This window comes from Tachysurus vachellii, chromosome 2 (genome assembly GCF_030014155.1).
Source record: "Tachysurus vachellii isolate PV-2020 chromosome 2, HZAU_Pvac_v1, whole genome shotgun sequence".
In the NCBI taxonomy this organism is placed as follows: Eukaryota; Metazoa; Chordata; class Actinopteri; order Siluriformes; family Bagridae; genus Tachysurus; species Tachysurus vachellii.
The window spans coordinates 20,065,993-20,090,977 of NC_083461.1; the positions used below are offsets into that span (position 1 = coordinate 20,065,993).

At 40.7% G+C, this 24,985-nt stretch overlaps 1 protein-coding gene across 5 annotated transcripts in view; it reads right to left on the reverse strand.

The window, feature by feature from the left end:
• aclyb (ATP citrate lyase b) overlaps window positions 1-23,591 on the reverse strand; it is a 24,181-nt gene extending 590 nt beyond the window's left edge. Inside the window, exons 1-30 of one of the 5 annotated variants that reach the window (XM_060862698.1) lie at window positions 23,392-23,591; window positions 18,915-19,081; window positions 18,720-18,842; window positions 18,529-18,591; window positions 18,220-18,410; window positions 17,902-17,981; window positions 17,591-17,721; window positions 17,398-17,516; window positions 15,049-15,185; window positions 14,854-14,915; window positions 14,656-14,773; window positions 14,329-14,483; window positions 12,271-12,364; window positions 11,430-11,486; window positions 9,989-10,018; window positions 8,842-8,983; window positions 8,354-8,522; window positions 7,519-7,623; window positions 7,040-7,236; window positions 6,513-6,594; window positions 6,191-6,301; window positions 4,420-4,547; window positions 3,515-3,608; window positions 3,233-3,387; window positions 2,861-3,011; window positions 2,287-2,430; window positions 2,002-2,115; window positions 1,653-1,735; window positions 1,488-1,564; window positions 1-1,228 (exon numbers count right to left, since the gene is read on the reverse strand). The exon at window positions 1-1,228 is cut by the window's left edge and continues 590 nt beyond it. In XM_060862698.1, the coding sequence (XP_060718681.1) occupies window positions 1,134-1,228; window positions 1,488-1,564; window positions 1,653-1,735; window positions 2,002-2,115; window positions 2,287-2,430; window positions 2,861-3,011; window positions 3,233-3,387; window positions 3,515-3,608; window positions 4,420-4,547; window positions 6,191-6,301; window positions 6,513-6,594; window positions 7,040-7,236; window positions 7,519-7,623; window positions 8,354-8,522; window positions 8,842-8,983; window positions 9,989-10,018; window positions 11,430-11,486; window positions 12,271-12,364; window positions 14,329-14,483; window positions 14,656-14,773; window positions 14,854-14,915; window positions 15,049-15,185; window positions 17,398-17,516; window positions 17,591-17,721; window positions 17,902-17,981; window positions 18,220-18,410; window positions 18,529-18,591; window positions 18,720-18,842; window positions 18,915-19,073 (3,366 nt within the window). In that variant the 5' untranslated portion in view covers window positions 19,074-19,081; window positions 23,392-23,591 and the 3' untranslated portion in view covers window positions 1-1,133. Of the gene's footprint in view, window positions 1,229-1,487; window positions 1,565-1,652; window positions 1,736-2,001; window positions 2,116-2,286; window positions 2,431-2,860; window positions 3,012-3,232; window positions 3,388-3,514; window positions 3,609-4,419; window positions 4,548-6,190; window positions 6,302-6,512; window positions 6,595-7,039; window positions 7,237-7,518; window positions 7,624-8,353; window positions 8,523-8,841; window positions 8,984-9,988; window positions 10,019-11,429; window positions 11,487-12,270; window positions 12,365-14,328; window positions 14,484-14,655; window positions 14,774-14,853; window positions 14,916-15,048; window positions 15,186-17,397; window positions 17,517-17,590; window positions 17,722-17,901; window positions 17,982-18,219; window positions 18,411-18,528; window positions 18,592-18,719; window positions 18,843-18,914; window positions 19,082-23,198; window positions 23,312-23,391 lie in introns of those variants that run through there. The other 4 variants (XM_060862705.1, XM_060862723.1, XM_060862713.1 and 1 more) reach the window with 4 other exon arrangements.
• Between the last annotated feature and the right edge of the window lie 1,394 nt (window positions 23,592-24,985).

The following is a 24,985-nucleotide window of genomic DNA, read 5'->3' on the forward strand; positions in this document are numbered from 1 at the left end:
CCCTCGTCCACTTCCCCTCAAAGTGACTTTAAGAGCAAAAATGACCAACAATGCTTGACACCGATCTGGAAAAATTTATAACACTAAAGATTTATAAAACTAGCTATCACAGTAGACTAGCTCATAGGAAGCTAGTCACCAAGCCTGGCTAGTTATCATGGTTGGTTAGCAAGAGTGCTAGTCATCAACGTTACTATCATGCTATCAGCTAGTGTAATTACTAACAGGTTTCATGTCCAATTGTTTTCATGAACTAGAACTCCTGCTAACAAGCTACTGTGAAAACTAGCCAGGTTGGTAACTAGCTTCCTATCAGCTAATGTAACACAAAACAAATGGTTAGTTATGGAACCAGCTAGTTATTATACAAGATGCAAGAAAGCTTGGTAGCAAGAACGCGAGATATCAAGAAAGCTAATTAGTTCTGAAATTTCAAAGTAATCACACTAGCCAATGTGATAACTAGCTTCCAACTAGGTAGTCTGATCTGCAAAACTAGCTTGTTATGAAACCAGCTAATAAGGTAGTTATCAAGCTTTTAAGGTTCTCTTCTAGATCTCAAGCTAAATAGTCAGGAACAAAGACAGTTTATTATGAAACAGGCAGGTAGTTCTCAATTTGGCTAGCTGTGATTGATATATGTCTACTTGTTCTCAAGCTAGTCAATCAGCAAAACAGTTAGTTATGAAACCAGCTACTGATCACACTAGAAGGTAGTCATCAAGCTGGGTAGTTATTTAGTGGTCTGGTAAGACAACTAATTATCAGATTAGCTAGACAGTTAGTTATGAAACCAGCTGGTTGTTACAGTAGCCAACAGGAAGGTAGTTAGTAAACCTATCAGCTAAAATGCTAGCATGGTAGCAGGCCATCATGACACTGCAGTGTTCTTGCTGTTTGAGTGTGTGAGTGAGAGTGTGTGATTTTGCTGAAGCACACTTACAAGGTGATAGGGGAAGTTGACTAGTGTGTGTAAGACGCAGCAGAGAGACACAGCGACAGATGTTTAATAAGTGTTCCCTAATCTTCACGTGAACGTTAACAGGGCACTTCATTTACCCTCCACCTCCAGTTTATACTTAAATATTAAACACAGCCTTCAGGGTAGAGACAGAACACAGTGGCCATGACGGTCACATGGACATGTGCTCAGGAAGCACGTAGGAGATATCATCCCACGGGTGGCGGTACAGGCCCTGTTTCAATCGCTTCTGGTCCAGGTAGTGACCTAGGGAACATGTGCAAAAAGAAGTTACCAAACTAGCCTAAAGGCTGCATCCCAATTCACATGCTAAACAGTGCATTAGCTTCTTCTGTGCAGTAATCTCAGCTGTGCACCACTTAGTGTGTTATCATTGTAACTAATGCAGGTACACTTAAGTGTTATTTTGTTACACTACTAAGTATATTGTGTGACACAGCCATGTTGTGACACAGCCATATATGTGACACAGCCATGTTGTGTTGTGTTGTGTACACTGCTGTACCGATGAAGCCCATGCTACGTCCCAGAACAAAAATCCCGTTGAGGGCACCAATTTCCACAAACTCGTCCGCTTCGTCTCTGAGACAGACACACACACACAAGTTACAATGACCTCATTGGTGCTCATAGGAAGCACAGTGCTCATAGGAAGTGTTTTTGTGTTTACCGAGTGAATCCTCCACATGTTCGCAACAAGTCCACAAAAGCCACGCCAATAAAACCATCCACGTTCAGGATCAGATTCGGCTTCTGTAATAGACACACAAAAACAAACGAGAGGGAGAGGGAGAGAGAGAGAGAGAGAGCATGAAGAAATGTTATCATTTGTTCCAGAGATTATAAAACATTATGTATTCATTTAAAATAATTGTAAGTATCATTTTTAATATTGAACAAAAATGTTTAAAGCATTCAGAATAAAATCAAAACTAAAATGCTAGATTTAAAATATACCTGCAGGCAATTGATCCAAACACAGACAGACACACAGCCCCCCTACACACACACACACCCACCTTGGAGGTGGTGATCTTCTCAACATCAAGAGCGTAGTCCAGCAACTGTGTGGCAGGAAAGTGCTGCTTCACAAAGTCCTTTAGGATCTGCACTCTCATATCTGGATTATTAATCTGACAGCAAAAAGCAGAGAGGTGTTTACATTTATAAATAAAATAAGGTAATATTTAATAGTAATAAAGATTTCACTTCATTCCCAGTACTCCAGAATTCAAGTTACTGATTCAAGTGTTAATTAAAGATTAAAGCATGCATGCGTGTGTGTGTGCACACGCATGACTCACTGATTTGACACGGTGTCCTATGCCCATAATGAGTTTGCCGTCCTTCTTCATCTTGTTGACGAACTCCATGGGCAGCATGCCGCTGTCAAACGCTTTACTGAACTGTTTAGCAGCTGCATCCAGAGCACCACCGAACCGATCACCCTGCCACACACACACACACGTTAAATGGTGCCATAATTTTAATGGATGGATCGGAATCTTATTGTACAATATGACAATTATTACTAAATTCATTTCTTGATATATTCATTGATTAAGGCTTCAAATTCCACTTTTGTATGTCGCTCTGGATTAGGGCATCTGCCAGATGCTGTAAATGTAAATTCCTGAGCGAGCTTGCTAACTTTAGCTAGGGAGCTAGTAAGACTAAGTGTATTAGCTAACCGAGAGAACAACATTATGATGGAATTAAAATCACTGCTCTATACACCATATATTAATCTAACAGAGAATAACGCAAAACAGAGCATCAGATTGTTTCCTTCTGATATGGTTATAAAATGATGTACCCCCTGTAACCATGTGAATGTGCGGCACAGTAGAACTGTGTAGTGTGTTGTGCACGACGTACGATGGTGAGCAAGCCGGATGTGAGGCTGGAGACAAGGTCTTTCCCTGCACGGGCGCATACGATGGTGTTATGAGCTCCGGATACAGCGGGGCCGTGATCCGCTGTCACCATCAGACACATCTCAATGAACTGACATGCATAACGGGGCAACCTGCCATGACACACACACAAATGCATAAATCTTCACAGAAATATGAGCTTCTATTCTTTATTCTGAGGCTGTAATGACCTAAAACTGATGGGCTGATGTTTATGTGGCCTATACAGTAAATACGGCATGTGATTTGGAATGCATGCACATTGACCTGCAAAGTGAACAAAGAATGTAACCAAGTTGATTGCTACAAGAGTGAGATCGCAGGGATACCATACCTCCTTTGGAACCAGAGCAGGCCGAGAACCCCGCCTAAACCCATCTCCTCCTTAAAGACCTCAGTGATGGGCATGCCAGCATAGATCAGCTCCTGTCCCCGCTCATCACAGATACTAGTCATGAAGGAGGCTGGCTTACGGATCAGACCCAGCTCCTACACACACACAATATTAAAAATATAACAGGTATAATATGGCACACTGAAGTCTGTCATGTTCACAGAGACTGAACTCTACACTGCCGTATGGTTGTTTAATGAATAAAGATGTGAAAGGAGTCACCCTGGCCCAGGAATAGTCCATTGGCACGGTAGGAGGGGGAACTTCCTGTGCTGGAACAATGACTCCTCTCACCACAAGATCATCATACACCGTCCTGAACAACACAACACAACAGCTGTAGTCTAATATTTCATGAGATCGTTGCTCAAGAATCCTATTGTGATTCCAGCACAAATTCTGAGAATGAGTATAATTTCCTGACTTTACAGTTTTACAGTGTTTTAAGTAGTGGTGATAAAAAATGTTTTTTTTTTTTTAAAAAGCACATTTATTTATATAGGATATTCCTAAATCGACCTGAGTCATTAAATGCCACCACTGTAAATATTTTAAGCTATTTCATGAAGTAAAGACAATATAATAATAGTTTAATAACAATATGTATACCTTTTTTTAGAAATACTTTTAGTTGAGAAATATTATTTATTTCAAAGATTTTTACATATTTGTGATTCATTATTATTATTATTATTATTATTATTATTATTATAGTGGGGACAAATACAAAAAAAATTAAATACAAGTCCAATATTAAATGTTGAATTTTGTGTTCCACATTTCTTATATTCTGTAAAGCTGCTTTGAGACAATGTGCATTAAAAGCACTATACAAATAAAATTGATTGAAAATTTAATTAAATTGATCATTCAATACTCCGTCCAGGGTGTATCCTGCCTTGATGCCCGATGACGCCTGAGATAGGCACAGGCTCCCCGTGACCCGAGGTAGTTCGGATAAGCGGTAGAAAATGAGTGAGAGTGAGTGAGTGATCATTCAATTTATTCATTACAATATAATTGTCAATAAATAATATTTTATAAACTTAAAAAAATTTGAAAACTTGAAATAATTGTTAATCAGAAATTCTTCAAAAAGCCTGCTGTAACACTAATGGTTTTTGTACCTGATGACATCTCCAAGCTCATCAAAGCTCCTGGGAACATAAACACCAGCCTCCTGCAATGCCATGTTCTTTGCCACAGCAGTCTCAGAGGTCTGATGAGCACATGCACCCGCGTGACCAAACTGCACCTGAAACACACATTACATGTATAGACGCAATGTACAGTATATACACATACACACACAGTACAGGGAGTGCAGAATTATTAGGCAAATGAGTATTTTGACCACATCATCCTCTTTATGCATGTTGTCTTACTCCAAGCTGTATAGGCTCGAAAGCCTACAACCAATTAAGCATATTAGGTGATGTGCATCTCTGTAATGAGAAGGGGTGTGGTCTAATGACATCTACACCCTATATCAGGTGTGCATAATTATTAGGCAACTTCCTTTCCTTTGGCAAAATGGGTCAAAAGAAGGACTTGACAGGCTCCGAAAAGTCAAAAATAGTGAGATATCTTGCAGAGGGATGCAGCACTCTTAAAATTGCCAAGCTTCTGAAGCGTGATCATCGAACAATCAAGCGTTTCATTCAAAATAGTCAACAGGGTCGCAAGAAGCGTGTGGAAAAACCAAGGCGCAAAATAACTGCCCATGAACTGAGAAAAGTCAAGCGTGCAGCTGCCAAGATGCCACTTGCCACCAGTTTTGCCATATTTCAGAGCTGCAACATCACTGGAGTGCCCAAAAGCACAAGGTGTGCAATACTCAGAGACATGGCCAAGGTAAGAAAGGCTGAAAAACGACCACCACTGAACAAGACACACAAGCTGAAACGTCAAGACTGGGCCAAGAAATATCTGAAGACTGATTTTTCTAAGGTTTTATGGACTGATGAAATGAGAGTGAGTCTTGATGGGCCAGATGGATGGGCTCGTGGCTGGATCGGTAAAGGGCAGAGAGCTCCAGTCCGACTGAGACGCCAGCAAGGTGGAGGTGGAGTACTGGTTTGGGCTGGTATCATCAAAGATGAGCTTGTGGGGCCTTTTCGGGTTGAGGATGGGGTCAAGCTCAACTCCCAGTCCTACTGCCAGTTTCTGGAAGACACCTTCTTCAAGCAGTGGTACAGGAAGAAGTCTGCATCCTTCAAGAAAAACATGATTTTCATGCAGGACAATGCTCCATCACACGCGTCCAAGTACTCCACAGCGTGGCTGGCAAGAAAGGGTCTAAAAGAAGAAAAACTAATGACATGGCCTCCTTGTTCACCTGATCTGAACCCCATAGAGAACCTGTGGTCCATCATCAAATGTGAGATTTACAAGGAGGGAAAACAGTACACCTCTCTGAAGAGTGTCTGGGAGGCTGTGGTTGCTGCTGCACGCAATGTTGACGGTGAACAGATCAAAACACTGACAGAATCCATGGATGGCAGGCTTTTGAGTGTCCTTGCAAAGAAAGGTGGCTATATTGGTCACTGATTTGTTTTTGTTTTGTTTTTGAATGTCAGAAATGTATATTAGTGAATGTTGAGATGTAATATTGGTTTCACTGGTGAAAATAAATAATTGAAATGGGTATATATTTGTTTTTTGTTAAGTTGCCTAATAATTATGCACAGTAATAGTCACCTGCACACACAGATATCCTCCTAAAATAGCTAAAACTACAAACAAACTAAAAACTACTTCCAAAAATATTCAGCTTTGCTATTAATGAGTTTTTTGGGTTCATTGAGAACATGGTTGTTGTTCAATAATAAAATTAATCCTCAAAAATACAACTTCCCTAATAATTCTGCACTCCCTGTAGAGATGTGTAATACTAACCTCAGAGGAGAAGAGTGTAGCGCAGGTACCAATACACCAGCAGACCACAGGTTTAGTGATCCTGCCCTCTCTAATACCCTCACAGATCTTATACTCCTCTGTACCGCCGATCTACACACACACACACAGACATACACACAGAGCAAGATTATTTAAATAGAGACACAGACAGAGAGCGAGATTATTGCAGCAGTTTGCATGCAGTCACACATCTGATCCAGAGGCAGTGGCATCAGTATGTGAAAATGTGTGCTTACATGTGTGCTTACAAGTACAACACTATGTAATCCTGTAACTGGTACAGCAGGTAAAACTGTCTCACCTCTCCCAGAACCACAATCATCTTCACCCCGGGCGTGTCCTGATAACGCAGCACGTGGTCCATGAATGTAGATCCGGGATACCTGTGTTAATACAGGAACATGGGTTGTACCACTGCACTGCTGAATTCTGGATCCCGATTGGTCAGAAGGTATTGATTAATTCTCTAGAACAGCAGCAGCTCCCACCATAGTGCAGTTGCACTCGGTCTATGGTTTTTACAGTAACAGCACATTCGCTGCGTAATCATTGATATTGTGACATAACAGGATTTAGGAAAGGAGTCTCCAGTGCCCAAGCTTTGTAACACACACACTGGTTTAGTTCCTACTGAAGAACAAACATGAGAGTTAACCCGAATCCCTAATTAAAAAAGAATCGTTGCCATGGTTACCCGAGAGCCATTAACTTGCATAGATTATCTAGTGAGGTTCTTTTACTAAAAGTAAGCATGTCCTTTGATTTTTACACAACATTAAAGATTGTTCGTGCTGATGAAAGCTCAGGATCTTCTCATGAGCATCTTACCTGTCTCCTCCGATGGCCACGCCCTCGTACACACCGTCAGTGGAGCGAGATATGATGTTGTTGAGCTCGTTAGACATGCCGCCCGAGCGGGACACGTACGCCACGCTGCCTGGGCGATACAGCTTTGATGCCAAGATATTGTCCAGCATCCCACCAGTGTTCCCAATCTTAAAGCAGCCTGGCTTTATCCCACCCACCTTGAATAGAGCAAATTAGAAAAAGAACAAGCTAAGCGCTGATATACTGCACATGCAATTTGGAACAAAAACACAAACAATGGACAGTCATGTTAAATCAAGCTCTATTTATATATATAAAAAATAATAAAAGAAATAAGTAAATAAATAAATAAAACTGAGACTACCATAGCCAGGGAAAATCCAGGAAATTCTTAGGGTTAGGTAGCTAAACACTGATGTATGCACTATTTAGGAGGCAGCACATGAATCACTGTCATGGAGGATGATGAGTAAGTTTACCGTAGCTGGGCCGATGATGGTGACCCCCTTCTCGTCTGCTGTCTTGATAAGTTTCCTTGTAAGCGCTTCAGGAATTCCCTCAGCTATGATTGCTATAGTGTGGATCTAATTAAAACATAACACACACACACACACACACACACAGAGTTTAAAACACAGAGAATCAGGTTTTTTACTATTTGTTTTATGATTTTGTTTTTTCCCCCCTCAGTGTTGATCACTTTACTGCAAACCTTTGTGAGATGTTCTATACGTTCTGCATATTCTGTTTTTTGTGCCTGTTACTCTCACACAAAAACACACTGTGCTGTCCTTCAAAGCCTGAAAGCTGTCACACAGTATAACGAAGTTTAAATTTTAATGAAGTTTGCTACTTCCACAGTCATTACTGAAGGTAACTGTGTGTGCTGATGAGGGTGGGGCTGGAAAACAGGTGTTGCAGGTGTCACATTTAAAACCCGGTTTTCCAACGAAGTTCAGTTCAAAGTTGATCTCGAGTCTCTTATTTTCAAATAATTTTAAACCTCAATGTTAACTTATCGTGAATATTACGGAGCCACAAACAGTTATGTGGCATTAAAGCTACAAAATGTCACTGTATCTTTCCTGTATCCATATAATCCTTTCACCATTGACTACTGAGGTGGCAGGTAAAAGGGTAGTAAACCCCAGCCACACAAGATTAAGATCCTCCAGTAAAACTAAAAGGTACTAGCGGTGTGAGATTAGGTACACAATTCATCAAACACACCATTGTATCATCTACGCTACTCTTACATGCTGGTGTAAGTCAGAGGTCTGTAGATTGGGACACAACCCACAAGGCAGCCCTCACCTGCGGGTAGTTCATGGTCTCCATCGTGCTGTCAAACGCTGAGCGCAGAGATGCAAAGCTGATCAGGACGTCCACTTCTGGGTGCTTCTTCATGGCGTCAGCCATGTTCTTGTACACGGGTAACAGGATCTCCTTATGACCCCAATAGAACTTCTGCTTGTGGTCTCCGCTAAACCACAAACACAGGAAAAGATTGATTTAATCAGCAAATGATTAAAGGTTGAACCCTGGATTCTGATTGGTCAGAAGGCGTTTGTTCTATTTTTGTACAGTAACAGCTCGTTTGGTTCACGTAAGGTTTTGTGAAAGGATTTAAGGTTTATGGAAGGAGTCTCCAGTGTCAAAGATAAAGCTGTTTCTCTCAAATCTTCAGGACAGTGGAGTTTAGGATTTGCAGTTTCTCCCTAATGTGATAACAAGCTGCATCTTATTAACTTCGAGAGACAAAAGTTACAGTTAAAACCAAAATTAGGAAGCATCATACTTACGTAAATGGATAAACCATGGCGGCTACTGAGGGCTCATCACGAGAACAAACATAGTCGAAGTCCATCATTCCCTGAACCGCTCGCGTCTGCATCCCCCACACTATGGACTTAGTGTGCTGACTGAACAGAGTGGTAGCTTTGGCTAAAGAGAAACAGAGAGAAAGAAATCTCACATTCCAGTTGGCCAGGTTGCTGCTCAAAATTGGCACAAACAGGAGCTAATGGTACTCCAGGGTAGGATTATCATCATCACTGTTAACTCCTGATTGTTCAGACTTACTGGACTGTACAACATGACATCATGTACTGTAGAAATGTCTCAAGTAGAATATATTTTTGTCATATAAATTCAAACCACATCAGTACCATCAGCTTCTGCTTGGATCGGTGTTTAAATGTTACAATAACACACCCTATATGCCTTTAATACCCCAGTGTACCAACCATTATTGCAACTTATTCATCCTCCCAATAAAAAAAGGCATGTTAATAAGGGGAAATGTATAAGCTTGCTGTAAGCAGAATAAAAATGAGTGAGCACTGATCCCTCATATGCTAGTGGAATCTCACAAGAAGTTTAAATGATTTTCAGATCACATCACCATCGCTTTGATTTTGATCTAGAAATTCGACACTGCCTTTAACACACCCCCATCACCTTTATCAACGTGTGCACTCGCATCGCAACTGGTGGAGCACTTGAATTCAGAAGTAGGAAGTTGTAACTCTTGCCTAAGAATATCATCATTTAGGAAAGAAATGCTCAACTCAATGCAAAACTCTTAATTCATTTGCTTAGGGAGTTTTAATACTATGCCAATTAGCAAGCCTGTTGAGCTGGAAGTGCAACACAAAACCCATATACACACAAAAAACCATTCATGTACACTTTCATGTTACATGTAAACATTTACGTCTACATCTTAATTAAAACAGATGAGGGTATGGGACAAGAGAGTGATACATAACAGTATTGGAACAAGGCCCATATTTGCCACACCAATCAGTTAATCATGCTCACACAACAGAGCCACAGCAAATCCAGGGGAAAAACAAGAGGGGAGAAAGACAGACAGACAGACAGACAGACAAAGAGAGAGAGACAGAGGCAGAGAGACAGTGCAGCAGCTAGCACACTCGTCCCTACCTCCGCTCTGCTTTGCTGTGCTCTTGTGCTCTGTTCACCACACAACACAAATAAATAAAAATAAACATATTACAAATTCAATAAACTGTGATCGCACTTAACTGCACCATCATACACACAACCTTTAAAATATGAGCTACATATATAAGTGCAAGATTCACTGCAGGTTAGTAAAGTCACCCACAACATGCTCCAGATTACAACAATAAACACCTTCATTCAGCACATTTGCGTCTGTAACAAGGTAAAAACTCAGGGCACTTTCACACAAATTCGTTTGGTTTCATTCTGCATAATCCCAAGTTCTAATTATATAAATAAGCGCTGATTTGACATTTTTCTTTGCCAAACACCACAAGGCATTTCTGTCCGAACACATCATGTTGGATTCCCCTCTTCGATTCCCTTTCACAAAGCATTCAAGGAGAAGTGTACTGAGATCACTAGAGCCCCTTTTCCACCAGAAAGAACCGGGTGCTGGTTCAGAGCTAGTGCTGGTTCGATGTTGGTTCCACTGGCGATCCTTCCAAGAACCAGTTTGCCTTTCCATGGGCTAGAGAGCCATCACAGAGCCAAGTCTGACGTCACTGTATACGTCTCATCTTTCCCAGCAACGTTAGCGCAGCACTGGCAAACACCAACACAACATCAACAATGGCGGATGTTGCTTTACTGTTAACTCATGGCTTTCCGAACCTACATTGGCATCCAAACGCGGCGAATCCAACGTGTACATGCAGCAACGTGTACAAATGTAATTTGTATAAACGGAGGTTGCAATTGAGAAAGTACATAACATTATTTTACCATTAACACAGAAAAAAGTTAGCCTTAGTATGTAGCTACCTACTATCATGTGTGCTGATAATTGATCATATTGCAGTAAAGTAAAAGTGTATTAAACATTAGTATACTTAAGGTACATTATCAAATGTGCTAACAGTAACCCCACCCCTAGTCCCTGACGCAAGCGGTTCTTAAGTTTAGACCAGCAACGTTTTGGTGCTACTTAAGAACCACTTTTAGTGGTTCAGAGCTGGTGCTTTGGCTGTCGAAAAAGAAATAACTACTTCTAAATTAGTCTCTGGCTCCAAACCAGCACTGCCTTGGTGGAAAAGGGGCATACGACACTCTCAGACCAGAGTGTGATCTTTCTAAAGAACCTCAACATTCAAATGACTTAATGCTTCATGTGTGAAAGCACCCTATAGACTGAAACCAGGCATGTGCTGAGAACTGCTTATACAGCATATCATGATTATTCAGTATTGATCTTACAGATCCCCTTTTCCCAGATGAAAATTTGGCACATAAAGGCACATGCCCAGCTAAAAATCTTACCTTAACCTGAGTCAAGCAAAATAAATAATCATAAAGCCAATGGAGGAGAAGAGTGCCAGGAAGGATGAAACAGGAAGTGGCATGACCCTTGACATCTTACCTTTGACAGCGGTGCTGCATGCACTCTTCACTGACCATGTTTGGCAGAAAGAGGACACTTAAGAGGCGTTGATGTATTTGAAAAAGGAGGAAAGAAAAGAGGGAGGGTCGTACAAAGAAATGGAAGAAAAGAGGATGAGGGCAAAATTTTTAAATCATGAAATAAGAGGAACGGAAATGTTAAAAAGGATGAACAAAAACAGACAAGTAAGGAGAATAAGCAGATGAGGAAGAGAAGTGTGCGTGTGTTTTGAGATGGTGTGGCATCTTCAATTCCAGAAGATAAGTTAACATCTTTTGGGTCGTTTGTATTCACTATGTTAGATAGTCAAATCCCTAAATTGGGCTCACTGTTCATACAAAGAGAGCACAGAAAATACACAGGGTTCATTCTTTTCAGATTCCCAAACTACCTCCACTCGACAAGAACAAGTAACTACTCTACTCTCTATTTCTTCTAGACTGCTGAGAAACGAGTGCCTTTGTGTTCTTATTCTTTTAGGAACTACCTAAATCTCAACACCGCAAATAAGGTTAAGCATTACTGAGATCATATGGATCACCACTACAGTCAGCTAGTGTGACCTGCCAAAATGCTTCATAACCTGCAGTCAATCTTGCACATTTTTTTCCCGTTACTAATAAATGATCCCTCACCAAAAAAATCCACCCACTTACTCCAATAAGGTTGAAAATGCTCCAGTGAGCACCCAGAATTAAACAGTACCCCTTCTAAGTGCTCTAGACACATATGGTCCACGTATATCCTCGCCTGACCCCCTGGAGCTTGGCTGCCAGAGCTACCTCTTTAATGTCTCTTTTCTCAGCTGCTTTCTAATTACCTGGTGGAACTTCAGGTTTAGGTTTTTTAGCTGGTGTGATGTCATTGTTAGGTCTGGGTTCAGAAAATGAAGCCGTTCTGGTTGCTGCTGGTGTCTGAGAGGGAAAAAGAAATCCATAACCAATAAGTATGAAATACATACATATGTGCACAAATGTATATGAAATTGCTACCAGTATAAATTTCATGTGACATTATATAATTGTAATTATATAATTTTTTTTTTTTTTTTTTTTTTTTTTACACACACACATATACACACACACACATATATATATGTAGCGTCTGGTACAGGTCATTTAGTTTTCCAGTTTACAATTTATTGAGGGTCTGCATTCCACAGTGTCACACACACACACACACAACTGGCTCCAGAATGGCTGGATCCTACACTAAGACCAGATAACCCCATGCAGCTTCTCTGATTGAACTCATAGGGGCTCAACCAGAACACACACACACACCTACAAACGCATACACACACACACACACACCACAATGGGACATTCCTTTTACTAATAAAACAAGTAGATAAGATACTCTAAGATTCTCATTCTTATAACCCTGTTGTAATGTGTTTCTTCTGTTAAGGCTTGCCTGACTTAAAATTATTTGCTCCTTACTTTCCTGACAAGGATGTATTTTATTTATGTATCAGAACACAACACTGTATTAACATCAGTTATACTTTGATTACCGATCCTGGCATGTTAATGTATACCTGTTCTAATGTCCTTTTAAGGTCTGATGTCAGGATGTATACAAAATTATGTTTTTCACTTCCCTAATGCAAATGCATTTTGTTTTGTGTTTCATTTTTGTTTCTTTCTCCTTTATCAGAACACAATATCGTAGTAACATCAGTTACACTTTGATTACTGATCTGTGTATATAATGTACCGATGCCTTTATACCGTCATTCCCCTTCATGTTTAGTGTCCAAATGACCACAAAATTATCGGTTACTCATTTTTCAAGCAATGGTGTATTTTATTTGAGCACGAAAGGCGCTATACCATCTTAATACACCTTGGATAAAACTTTAAAGTCATCTAAAAAGTTTTATAGCTAAACTACGCCCACAGACACCTGAAACAAAGGGAGTTTTTCCCTCCGAAATCCGGGTCGTAGTATTGGCCATCTCCCCAAAGATGGGTGGAGTTCGGGACCTTTAAATTGTCACAAACACCACCAATCCGTGGTCAGACTTTCAGAACAGCATGGAGACGATTCCATCTTCCTTCAAAGAACTTCCGACAAGCTTCACTTCCCAGAACCATCTTCTGACCCCATCCTGACTGAGATTTCTCCATCCAGACTCTTGTGCCGCAAGCCAATGCAAGTAACTGTTTCCTTTACCAACCAATTAGATGCGCATTTTAAGTATGAACCTTGTTTTGAACCTTAAGGCAAATTTAAGTTTCCGGTGATGATTTCCCAGTTAGGGTGTGATTAATTTCGGAGTCTAAGCTTGCCATTCCTTTCCTTCCTTTCTAATTTCTTCTTTTCCAGTCTCTTCCTCCCTTTCCCCAATTTCAATTTCTTTTGTGTATTATATTTTCATCTTTGTTTTCTCTATTTCTTTTGTTTGTTTGTGTAGTTAGCTTTATGTTGTGTTTGTCTCATTCATTAAACGCCATATTTTTGTTCCACAAGTGATTGTCTCTGAGTATCGCTCACAAATGTAAGGTACCTGCAACATCTGGTCTGAACTACATGCTCTATTAAGTTAATTTAATTAAAATTACGGTATAAAGTAAAAGGGAAGTGGATCTTTCTCGGCCGGGAAGATACCGCCTTCATAGAATTAATAAAGGTTACACAGCCCGTTTGCCGGACGAACAGACCAAATAAGTGTAACGTTAATTCCATTACCGTCAATTTCAACCTAGGTTAAAATATTTAGGAGTCACTATAACATGTTATAATTACTTATAAATATTTACCTTGCTTCACGAGCCAAAATCGCTACATATACACACACACACGTACGTACATATATACATACATATACATATATATACATATACATATATATACATATTTTTTTCACACTTACTGCAGCACTGCTACTCGAATTAAGCAGGAAGTTGGCTGTGTGGGCAGCAACCGGAGGCTGATTCGGGATTGGGCGATGTCCAAGTGCCATGCCCACAATGGCGGTCATGTGAGTCTCTGTGCCAAACACGTGGATGGGAATCCCAGTGGTCTTTCCTACAAACACATTTAATAAAAGCTCTTCTCAATACATCAAAATCAAAAAGTCAAAATCAAAATCAACAGCAGCAATATTAAAAAATTTGGTGAGTGCATTTGACAATGAAATACGCTAGATTTAAATCTGTTGAGGAAAATAAAACACTCAGTTCTTCCATCCTACACTTACCAACTTCTCCCATCACCCTGAGGCCTTCTTGGTAATTCGGTCCTCCTCGACGTACAAATATAGTGACCTCATGCTCCTTCAGAGGAATCTGATAGTCCTTAATGGCTCTCACTATGCCCTAAATATAAAACACAGCCACGGTCCTCAATTATATGCAAAGAACCGGCAAGTGATTGACAGAGTGAAGAAGACTCTTACCTTAAAAGTAGCTGCTACGTTGGTGAAGTTAGCGATGCTTCCGCCAATGATCAGAACTTTACCTGTCGGAGAATCAGAGAAACCACCGTGATGAGTAGAGTTATTACATGCACCCACTGAAGGCTGTTTCACTGAAGTATTGCTTTTGTAGCAGATGCAAGTACCCATCACCCATACCATCGCAATCACACTCACCATTAGGGTGTTTCTCACGGGTCATGAGTGAGAGGATGGTCTTGGCATAGTCATAGGTCTGCTGTTCACTTGGAGCACCAGAGTACTCGCCGTAGTTCGCCAGCTCGTCCACTCCGCCCAGATCACAAATAGTATCACTGAGACAAAACACACACACAAAATTGAGTAAAATAAAAACATTGTCTATCTTACTCAAAACTTTCTGCAGGACACCACGTCACATTCCAAGCAGTTAAATCGAGAGATTACTACTGTGAGACTGAGGGAAGAAGGCATGATTTACATTGGTGAGTACATAACTGTCTATGAATCCAGATACTGAGAGGCTCACATTCTGTAGTTTTTATTTTATTGGCAGATAAAGAAAACACATTTTGATGCTTGGTGCAGTGGTCATGTTGAGGCCGACTCTGTGAGAATCCTGAGGCATCTAGAAGCATCTACCAGCTCCAGATGGTCTCTGGAATACCATAGAGGAGATGTGAACTCTGTGATCTTTTACATCAGTACAACATTTGTTTGACTACATATTTATAATCACACCCTCCAGTGTCACCCATATGAGGATGGGTTCCCCTTTGAGTCTGGTTCCTCTCAAGGTTTCTTCCTTTACCAATCTAAGGGAGTTTTTCCTTGCCACTGCTGCCTGAGTCACCTCAGACTTGCTCATTGGGGATAAATACATACACACGGTGAACTAAATATATCTAATAATAATCTTGAATTCCATTAATCTTTATATTATTCTTTATATTAACATTTAGTTCTATGTTTATTTTATGTAAAGCTGCTTTGAGACAATGTCAATTGTAAAAAGTGCTATACAAATAAACTTGAATTGAATTGAATCATGTTGGCAGGTCATTAATATGAGAGGTGGTGGTGTAAATGTGTTTGTTATCGCCTATAACCCTCTGAATTCTGAGGGTATTTTTAGGGCATGGAGAAGTTCTGTCATACCCTGATATTTGTGCTTTTTTCAGTTGGTTATAAAGACATAAATGGCTAAAGTCTAATATCACTATAATCAGCACAAACTGGACTACAATAATATGTGAGCAGCATGTATGTACATGATTGTGTTTTTGAGAAAACAATGTTTAAGCGTGGTTAGTGAAAAATGAAAAATTTTAAAATCACTTGAATAAAGCCATAAAACACATACAGAACATCGGTTCACAAGACAAAAAACTGGATCTTGTAGCCTAGAGTTTTTGCTTCAAAATCATGTGAAAATCATCTTGTTTACTCGCTCACAGAAAACAATATATTGATTTAAATTTTCGAAGACACTTTTTGTTTGTAAAGGGCATATGCGAGTAGGCGTCAACTATCATGAATATTAATGTGATTCACACCTGAGAAGACAAAGGCCCACATAATGAGCTGCATAATGAGCCTTTCAGGCAGGTATGTGACAGAGAGGAGTTACAAGAAAGAATGTGAGGACAAAATAAATGTGTATATTTTTTGTTTGTAGTTTATTTAGAATATTTAACTATCACACAAAATCACTTTAGAAGTTAGTAATAACACAGAAGGCACAATCAGGGCAAAACTGTGTCAACAGGAAGAATGCAAGATAAAAAAGGGTGTAAGGTTTGTAGAAGCCCACTAACCTACTCTGTCACATACAGTAGTACCCAGAATTGTACAGTTATACATCTTTGTGCCACTCTAGGAAACAGTTCCTTTTCAGCTGAACACACAAGTGAACATCACATGCCTGGCATTTCCAAGTAGTGTCCTGCCTCTTACCATGCTTTGCTTTGCAAAGCACACAGGCCCGGATTTCATGTACTGAGTCATTCCAGTGTCTCGGGGGCGTGTACATGATCACCTGAATCACCTGTTTATTTCCATATGAACAGCGCGCTCAGACGGAGGCGGGAACACATTAGCTATAATTAGGCGAAACAGTAAAAACCGGACCACTCTCTTACTTTCTTACGGATTACATAAAAATAGATTATTTGTTTTTGACTTGAATTTATTTATTTAAAAGTAGACATTTCAAGCTTTCTATGCATATATCTATCTTGTATTTGAGGCAAGTATTCGCTGAGATTCGGGTTGTTTTATTTATGTGTCTGTGAAGAGTGGTGACCGAGACCGAGATGGCAGAGAATGCACTCTGTTTATTTTCTTTATTCTACAAAAGCACAGTGTTTTGTTATTATGTGTGTATACAAATAAAAGAAGACCCTTTACAGATTCGATTGATGTATTGCTCTTGTCTGTACGATCGAAACTGAAAGTGTAATTTAAGTTCTTTTTGGCCTTAACAGGAGATTATGCCACAAAACGCGTATACGCGTTCATCGACTCCAGAGGGTTGATTGATCTTACCTGTAGACGACAGAGGCGCCTCCTCCCGCCACCATGGTCCATATACGCCCTCTGGGGTTCAGTATGGTAAGTTTGAGACTTGCACCGCTCTTAGCATCCAGATCTGCTATGTAGGCTTCCTACACACACAACAATATAAATTTATTGCTATACAGGTGATAGATACCCAGAAATGTAATAACTTCCTACAAACCTCAAGGTAGGCTTCTCTGCCAAAGGGAGGAGGAAACTCCACATCACCCCACTTTGGTTTGCAGATGAAATCGGCCGTGGCGTCGATTTTGGCCGCCATGTCCAGGATGTACGCACCTTCCTGCGTAACGACTGATTAAAAAATAAATTATTTACTATTGCTACAACACCTTGTTCATCCTGTTTGCATGGGAGTAATAAAATAGTACAGGTTGAGCTGTTACAGGAAAATAATCAATGCTTTTTAGACAGTAATGTTAAAATGTCACACCAGACCTCAGTGTAGTGCACTAGAACGTAGGGAGAACATACCGAGAGGGTTGATCTCCAGGTAGGTGAAGTACAAATCCTCGTACAGGTTAAAGAGTCCTACGATAAAACTGGCCAGAAGTCTGTGAACAAAAACCTACACATTAATACTCAGATTTATTTTGCGACTGTTGAATTCTGGATGGTTGAGAAGGTGCTGGATTTTTAATTTTGCAGTAAAGCAGCTACAAATCAGAGGTTTAGGGCAACACCATGCTTGATTTTAATATGTTATGGTTTCTAAGGTAACATAGTAAACAGGGACATGTATTAAGGACACGCAGAACAGAATTTTACGTGTGTTTGTGGGTGAACACTCACTCCTTCTTCTCATCGGGGACGTTTGTGAGCAGTTGTTCAGTCACAGAATCAGCAGCAAGTTTCTCATCCACACCGACCATCAGACGCTGTGCCTTGGAGTCAACATCCCCGATGTCCACACCTCCTTCATGATGAAAAAGCACATGATCTCCATCGCGTGTGGCATATATGCACACATAAAACTCCTCCTCCTGTGAAACAAATCACAGTATATTTACACACACACACTAACGTCACATAAATAACACTGTAATAGTAAACATTATGTAGCAATATATGAATTCTATATAATGCTGTATGTGGTATCACCTGCGAGTGCGGCACAAATGGCTCGATAAGGAATTTCTTCAGGATCCCCTTCGTCTTTCCAACCTGCATTGTTACAATAATTGACTGACATTTTAAATCATTTTAAACACTTAGTACACGATTATGCAGCCGGTATGAATTTATTCTAAAAATAATAGATTCTGAAAGATACATTTCACCATATGACTTACTGTGGTTTCTTTCATCATATGTGACTTCAGCCAAACACGAACTCCCTGGAGGTCAAGGTCAATGCCCACCAGTCCCAGCTTCCCCCTGCGCTTGATCAGCTGATCGGGCTTCACAACTAATCGCTACAGGAAAGAACGGTTGTGTGAGCATGGTTATACGATACTGTCATAAAAGACACACACAAACACACTTACATGAGTCAGGAGCCATGGGTGATCCTGTGTGAGTCTGTCCCAGTCAGTCTCGGCAGTGACGGTGGCGTACAGGAAGCGGTTCTGGACAGCCGCCGTTGTACAGATGTGTTTATACAGGAACTCCTTCCCTGTCTGCTCGGAGATGGCTTTAGCAGACATTTCGTCACCTACACACAGACACCATGAGAAAGAAGCTAGTACAAAATCAATCATGTAAATCAAAATTGTTTAAACTCTATAGCAGGCTGTATGTTATACATGTAGATTTGCATTAAGGGCATTTAGCAGGTACCTTTACCCCGGGCAACATACAAAAGTGCTTTGAAGTCTCCATCAGTGAATACATCAATACTGGACACAAACTAAAAATACCATCAGTCAAAACTCTGTTGTGAGGTAACATTTTTTATATTTTAGAAAAGGGCTAGTATTTTGGGAAGATGTCCATCTTTACCCATTGTTTGTAGACAGCGACTCAGCTGTTCTGACATCAGTGAAAAGCTTGTTCTTCCATTCAGATGCCAGAAAAGAGAAGAGTTTTGGTGCATACCTACCTTGTACCCTGAGGGATGGTGGGACCAGTTACGGAGCGCTGGAGGATCTGAGGAAGTGTGGTGCAGTGCAAAGAGTGATATGAGCATTGGGTTATGAGCTTTGAGATAAGAGGGAGCTGGTTCCTTTTCCATTCGTTGGCAAACCTCAAAGTTTTGAATCCGTGCATGTCACTATTGGAAGCCAGTGGAGGGAATCGCAGAAGTGAGTTAGTGTGAGAACGTTGGAAGGTTGAAAACAAGCTGTGCAGCTGTGTATTGGATCAGATGCTAAAGTTGAATTGCACTCGGAGGTAGACCTTCCAGCAGTGAGAAGCAGCAGCCCAGTCTCACAATGACAAGAAATTGAACAAGCACCTGAGCGGCCTGTGTTGATAAAAAAAAATGGCCAAAAGTTTTTTTACGTGCGAGAAAAGGACAATTGTTTGTCCACGGTTGCCCCAAGCTGTGGTGTCTGAAGGAGGAAAGAAGAAGATTTGTTGTGCGTCATCAGCATAGTGGTGGTATTAAAACTCCTGTGAGGATATAACTAACTAAAAGTGATAGTGATAGTGACATGACATACGGCTAAGTATGGTGACCCATACTCAGAATTTGTTCTCTGCATTTAACCCATCCAAAGAGCACACACAGAAGTGAACACACACACCGTGAACACACCCAGAGCAGTGGGCAGCCATTTATGCTGCGGTGCCCGGGGAGCAGCTGGGGGGTTCGGTGCCTTGCTCAAGGGCACCTCAGTCGCGGCCGGCCCGAGACTCGAACCCACAACCTTCGGGTTACAAGTCAGACTCTCTAACCATTAGGCCACAACTGCCCCAAAAGGGATAACAGAAGAGGACCATGTCCTGAGCCTTGTGGGGAACCAGTGAAAAGTCTGTGTGGAACAGATGTCAATTCTAGGAAGCAAACCATTCCCATGCTGCTTTGCAATTTCCAAGACTCCTGAGAGTGGACAAGAGAGTCTTGTGTTGGACTGTGTCAATTGTTTTCAAAATGTCATGGAGGATGAGGATGAATTGTCAAACGGGTGCTGTCAGGATCAGTAGAGAAAACACTAAAAAGAGTATGTCCATTTTTTCCTGTGACAACAGCAGACTTGTGCAAACAGCCCTGCCTGTTTCTCATGGTGTGAAAGAAATCATGAAAGCATCTGGTGAGGTGAAGATTCTGTGGAGAATCCAGGTCTTAGTTAGAAAATCAAAGATGTACTGGGAAGTTAAAGTGGGATGAAATCAGGTTTCCTTACAGCAGACTGGCAATTCCAGAGCCCATCTACCACTACTGTTTGAGATTCTGACAACAGGAAAGGGTGGATGAGACAACAGATGAGTTTGAGGCACATGTCTGTAGTCTAGACAGAGTGAAATTAAGTTTTAAATAAGGATTAGAAATGGGAACAGGACCAGAACCGTACTTGTTTTGACATCCTAATTAAAATTATGTTTTAAGCCTTAGCAAAAAGTCCTTTTAACCTATGTACATTAGAGCAGTCACATTTAGGGAGGGTGACAATGTACAGCAACACAACAAGAAACAAATAAAAATAAATAAATAAATAAATAGGAGGCACGGTGGCTTAGTGGTTAGCACGTTCGCCTCACACCTCCAGGGTCAGGGTTCGATTCCCGCCTCCACCTTGTGTGTGTGGAGTTTGCATGTTCTCCCCGTGCCTCGGGGGTTTCCTCCGGGTACTCCGGTTTCCTCCCCCGGTCCAAAGACATGCATGGTAGGTTGATTGGCATCTCTGGAAAATTGTCCCTGGTGTGTGATTGCGTGAGTGAATGAGAGTGTGTGTGTGCCCTGCGATGGGTTGGCACTCCGTCCAGGGTGTATCCTGCCTTGATGCCCGATGACGCCTGAGATAGGCACAGGCTCCCCGTGACCCGAGGTAGTTCGGATAAGCGGTAGAAGATGAATGAATGAAATAAATAAATAGGTTTTCAGCAGCATACATGTTCACAATTTTCTGAGGTTAAACCTGCTCATCCTGCGCACCTGGGTCAGTGAGCCGTCCACATACATATACACCCAATTAACCAGAGCAGCACTGTTCACACCCCTTACTGTTACACAATACTTTGGTGCTCCTGGAAGAAGAAAACCACAAATATGTCACCTATATATAGTGCTTAGTCCAGTAGTGCATTGTAATAATAAAGTAACCATGACAAGAGGTCAAGGAGCAGGACGCTATATTTGTACTGGCCAAGCCTTTAGTCAACACGCAGCTGATGTTTGCGTTGTAAAAACAAATACAGAAGTGGATTATTTCATGAGAATATAATTTTCACTTTTGTGAAATATATCAAACAAGTCAGACAAATAAACAGGTTAAACAACCAGCACAACTTGTCCTGCCACACACACGCATGCACACACGTACACACACAAGCACAACCTTCTCTCTGTGTGCTTGTGAGAACAGTGGAACCAGCTGTATTATTAATGGCAACTGTAAGAATGATGCACATGGAAGTGACAGCTCTGTGGTTAAGGCTTAAGGCTTCCGATCAGAAGGCTGCAAGTTCAAATCCCAGGACCTCTAAGTTGCCACTGCTGGGCCTTTGAATAATGTCCTTAAACCATAACTGCTTAATTGTTTAATTGAGACTAATAAATGTCTCCCAAATGTCATAAATGTAAATGTATGTCCACAGGGATGATTTTAAAATGTTAAATTATGCCATCATGTTTGCATGTTCATGAATGCACACATTAAACTCTCAGGATAACTGTATTAAAAAGCTAAACAAGGTGTGTAAACAAAGTTATTATGGACCACCAATGATTTTACACAAAATTCATTTCAAGGTACTCTGCACATTAGAATGTCCTCAATTCCAGAAAATAAACTGCATTTCAACTGCGTACAAAAAATTAAAAAAACACTAGATCCAGTGTGTCATAGCTTTGGCAAATGTTGATGTACGTGTTATAACTAATTCCAAATTCTATAGTAAAGAAGTTCGTGTTTATTTATAGCTGTTCAAGGGCTCACGAGTAGCCCAAATTAAAAGTGGCACAGAGATCGTGAGGTCGATTACTGATGATCCCACAGACGTCCAAGAGAGCAACAGCAACTGGCCATGCTCTCGGAGTGGGAGGGGCGTTCTCTCTCCCCTGTCAATCACAGAGACCCTAACCAATCAGGGGCTTCAGTGTGGTCATGTATATGGAAGAGGGCAGATAGTGAGTCCCTCCATCTTTACAGGCTTCTTTCTTCCTTACAAAAACACTTCAATGAAATGAAGTTAATGATTTATAATATTTGTAAGACTTAAAATACTGACAGGTACGGCAAAACGTTGTATATAATATTAATAGTATCAGCTGAAATGTGCAGTTATTTTAATAATAAATCCAAAATATTGTAAGCTATAATAGTTGTATACAAAACACACAACATCCAACAAACCCAACAAAAATCTTAATGCAATCAATGTCTACAATAAGGCTGCTGTATTTATTAAAGGTGTCTGTCAGAAGGCGAAGCTAACTAGCTAGCTCACTTCACTAGAAAAGAAGGCAGTAATGACAACAGCAAAGAACGTGCTAACAGCTAACAAGCTAAACTACAGCTAAAGAGAACGTTTTTACAACGACAACAAAAAAGGACAACAAAGCTGAAAGGACTTAATTAAATAAGCTAATCGAGTTTAGCCTGCAAATCTCCTACACATTAATTCATTGTTCTTTTGTAAGTTTTTTCCACATTAACAAAACCACCTACTGTCAAAGTTGGTCAGTGTTACTTTTGCTAACCGGAACGGGTCACATCTTAAACGGCTCTCTGTTCCCAATATAGTGTGTAGGGTCTACTTTCGTGTCCTACATAGTGCACTCGTGTACACTACACGCAAATTGAGACACGACCAGGCTAGGGCTAAATATAACGTTAAGTCGTCAACCTTGCCAAGTCTTACCGTGCAGATGAAGAACCGTGCGGATAAGCTAACACCCCGAGAGCTTGTTGTGTTCCTGCCGAGACGTGCGCTAATGCTAACGCGGCTAAACCGTACACAGGCAGGCACCGACAGCACGAAAGCTCACTCACTGCCGGTACACTTCAGCTTGTGTCGCCAGAATCTCGCCTCATCGTCTCGCCACAGCGTTACTCCACTCTCATTGGCGCTAAAGTTGTACCACGTGACCGTAGACGCCAAAGCACACCGTTTTTTCCCCTTCCAACCGATTCACCACAATTTTTCAACAAAATGGTCAAGTGAACTAAACGAAACGCCATAAAGAATTAGCCGTATGCTCATTTGATCACATGTATCTGTTATTTTGTGCTGTGGATACCATTAGGCTTAAGTGGTTTTTACTCTTGCTTTATGTTTCATTGTGTGTTGTTGACTCATCCTGTACTAATCTAGTGTTTGTCCAATTAAATGGGCTCTCGAATATGTATGGCCCTCCCCGTGCATGTGACTTTATCTACTGTAGAATAAACACGCGTTACTAGTAACTTTTGCAAGTAACTATGAATAGACACTTTAAGTGCATCACTCAGTACACATTAATGTAAACTGTTATATTTATCCTGTGAGCTTGAGATATTGATGTTGACCAATCTCCCCATACCTTTTAAAATGAATGAACGCGTTACTGTAATGCAGTTACTTTTGACAGTAACTAATACTGTAACGCGTGTAACTTTTTAAATAAAGTAACTCCATTACCGTTACCATATGGTGCGGTTATCCATTACTTTTTTAAATTAATTCATTTTGGCTGGAGTGTAGCCTACAGCCTAACCTGTTTACAGCAGCGACGCATTGTAGGATTGGTGGATGCCAACCACTGTAAACATGAAGACGCCGCACTGTGGGCGTGTTTCCGTTTGTTCAAGTATGTGCGGCAGTAATGGAAAGTCAAGGCAGGAGCAAGACGAGTTTCTCAAAGTGGAAATATCCTCATTATTTCACTTAAGTTGAGCATAAAGACAAAAACCTTTTAGTCAAATATAAGCTGTGTCATTCTGGTTCGAAGGTCCTATCTACTGCGATAAACAGCAACTCCAGTCTGTCAAAGCACCTCCAGAAACTACATGCCTCGACGAAGCTAGAAGCTAACCCGGTGAAGGTGGACACACTCGAAGTGAGTCAAGCCCCTCCAGCCAAACAACAGCGACTAGATTTTAACTGGACTGTTAGCCAGGGACAGATCAACAAACAGTTTTGTGTTTATATAGACCATAACGCATAAAAGGGCATTAATGGGAAAATTAAAGAACGTTCTTTAAAAAAGTTAACTAAAAAGTTACTTTTTGGTGTAAGTAATCAAGTTACTTTTTGAATGAAGTAACTAGTAACTGTAACTAGTTACTATTTCTTAGTAACTTTTTTTAGTAACAATTTACTATTTCTTAGTAACTAGCACAACACTGCTTATGAATAATTCATAGTCAGTGATATTTTATCTCCTACTTAGACGAGTCAGATGACACGCTCATAAACGCTCAAGCTCGCCTCAAACACGTACTCCATAACTTTAAAAACACACGGCGTCTCGTCA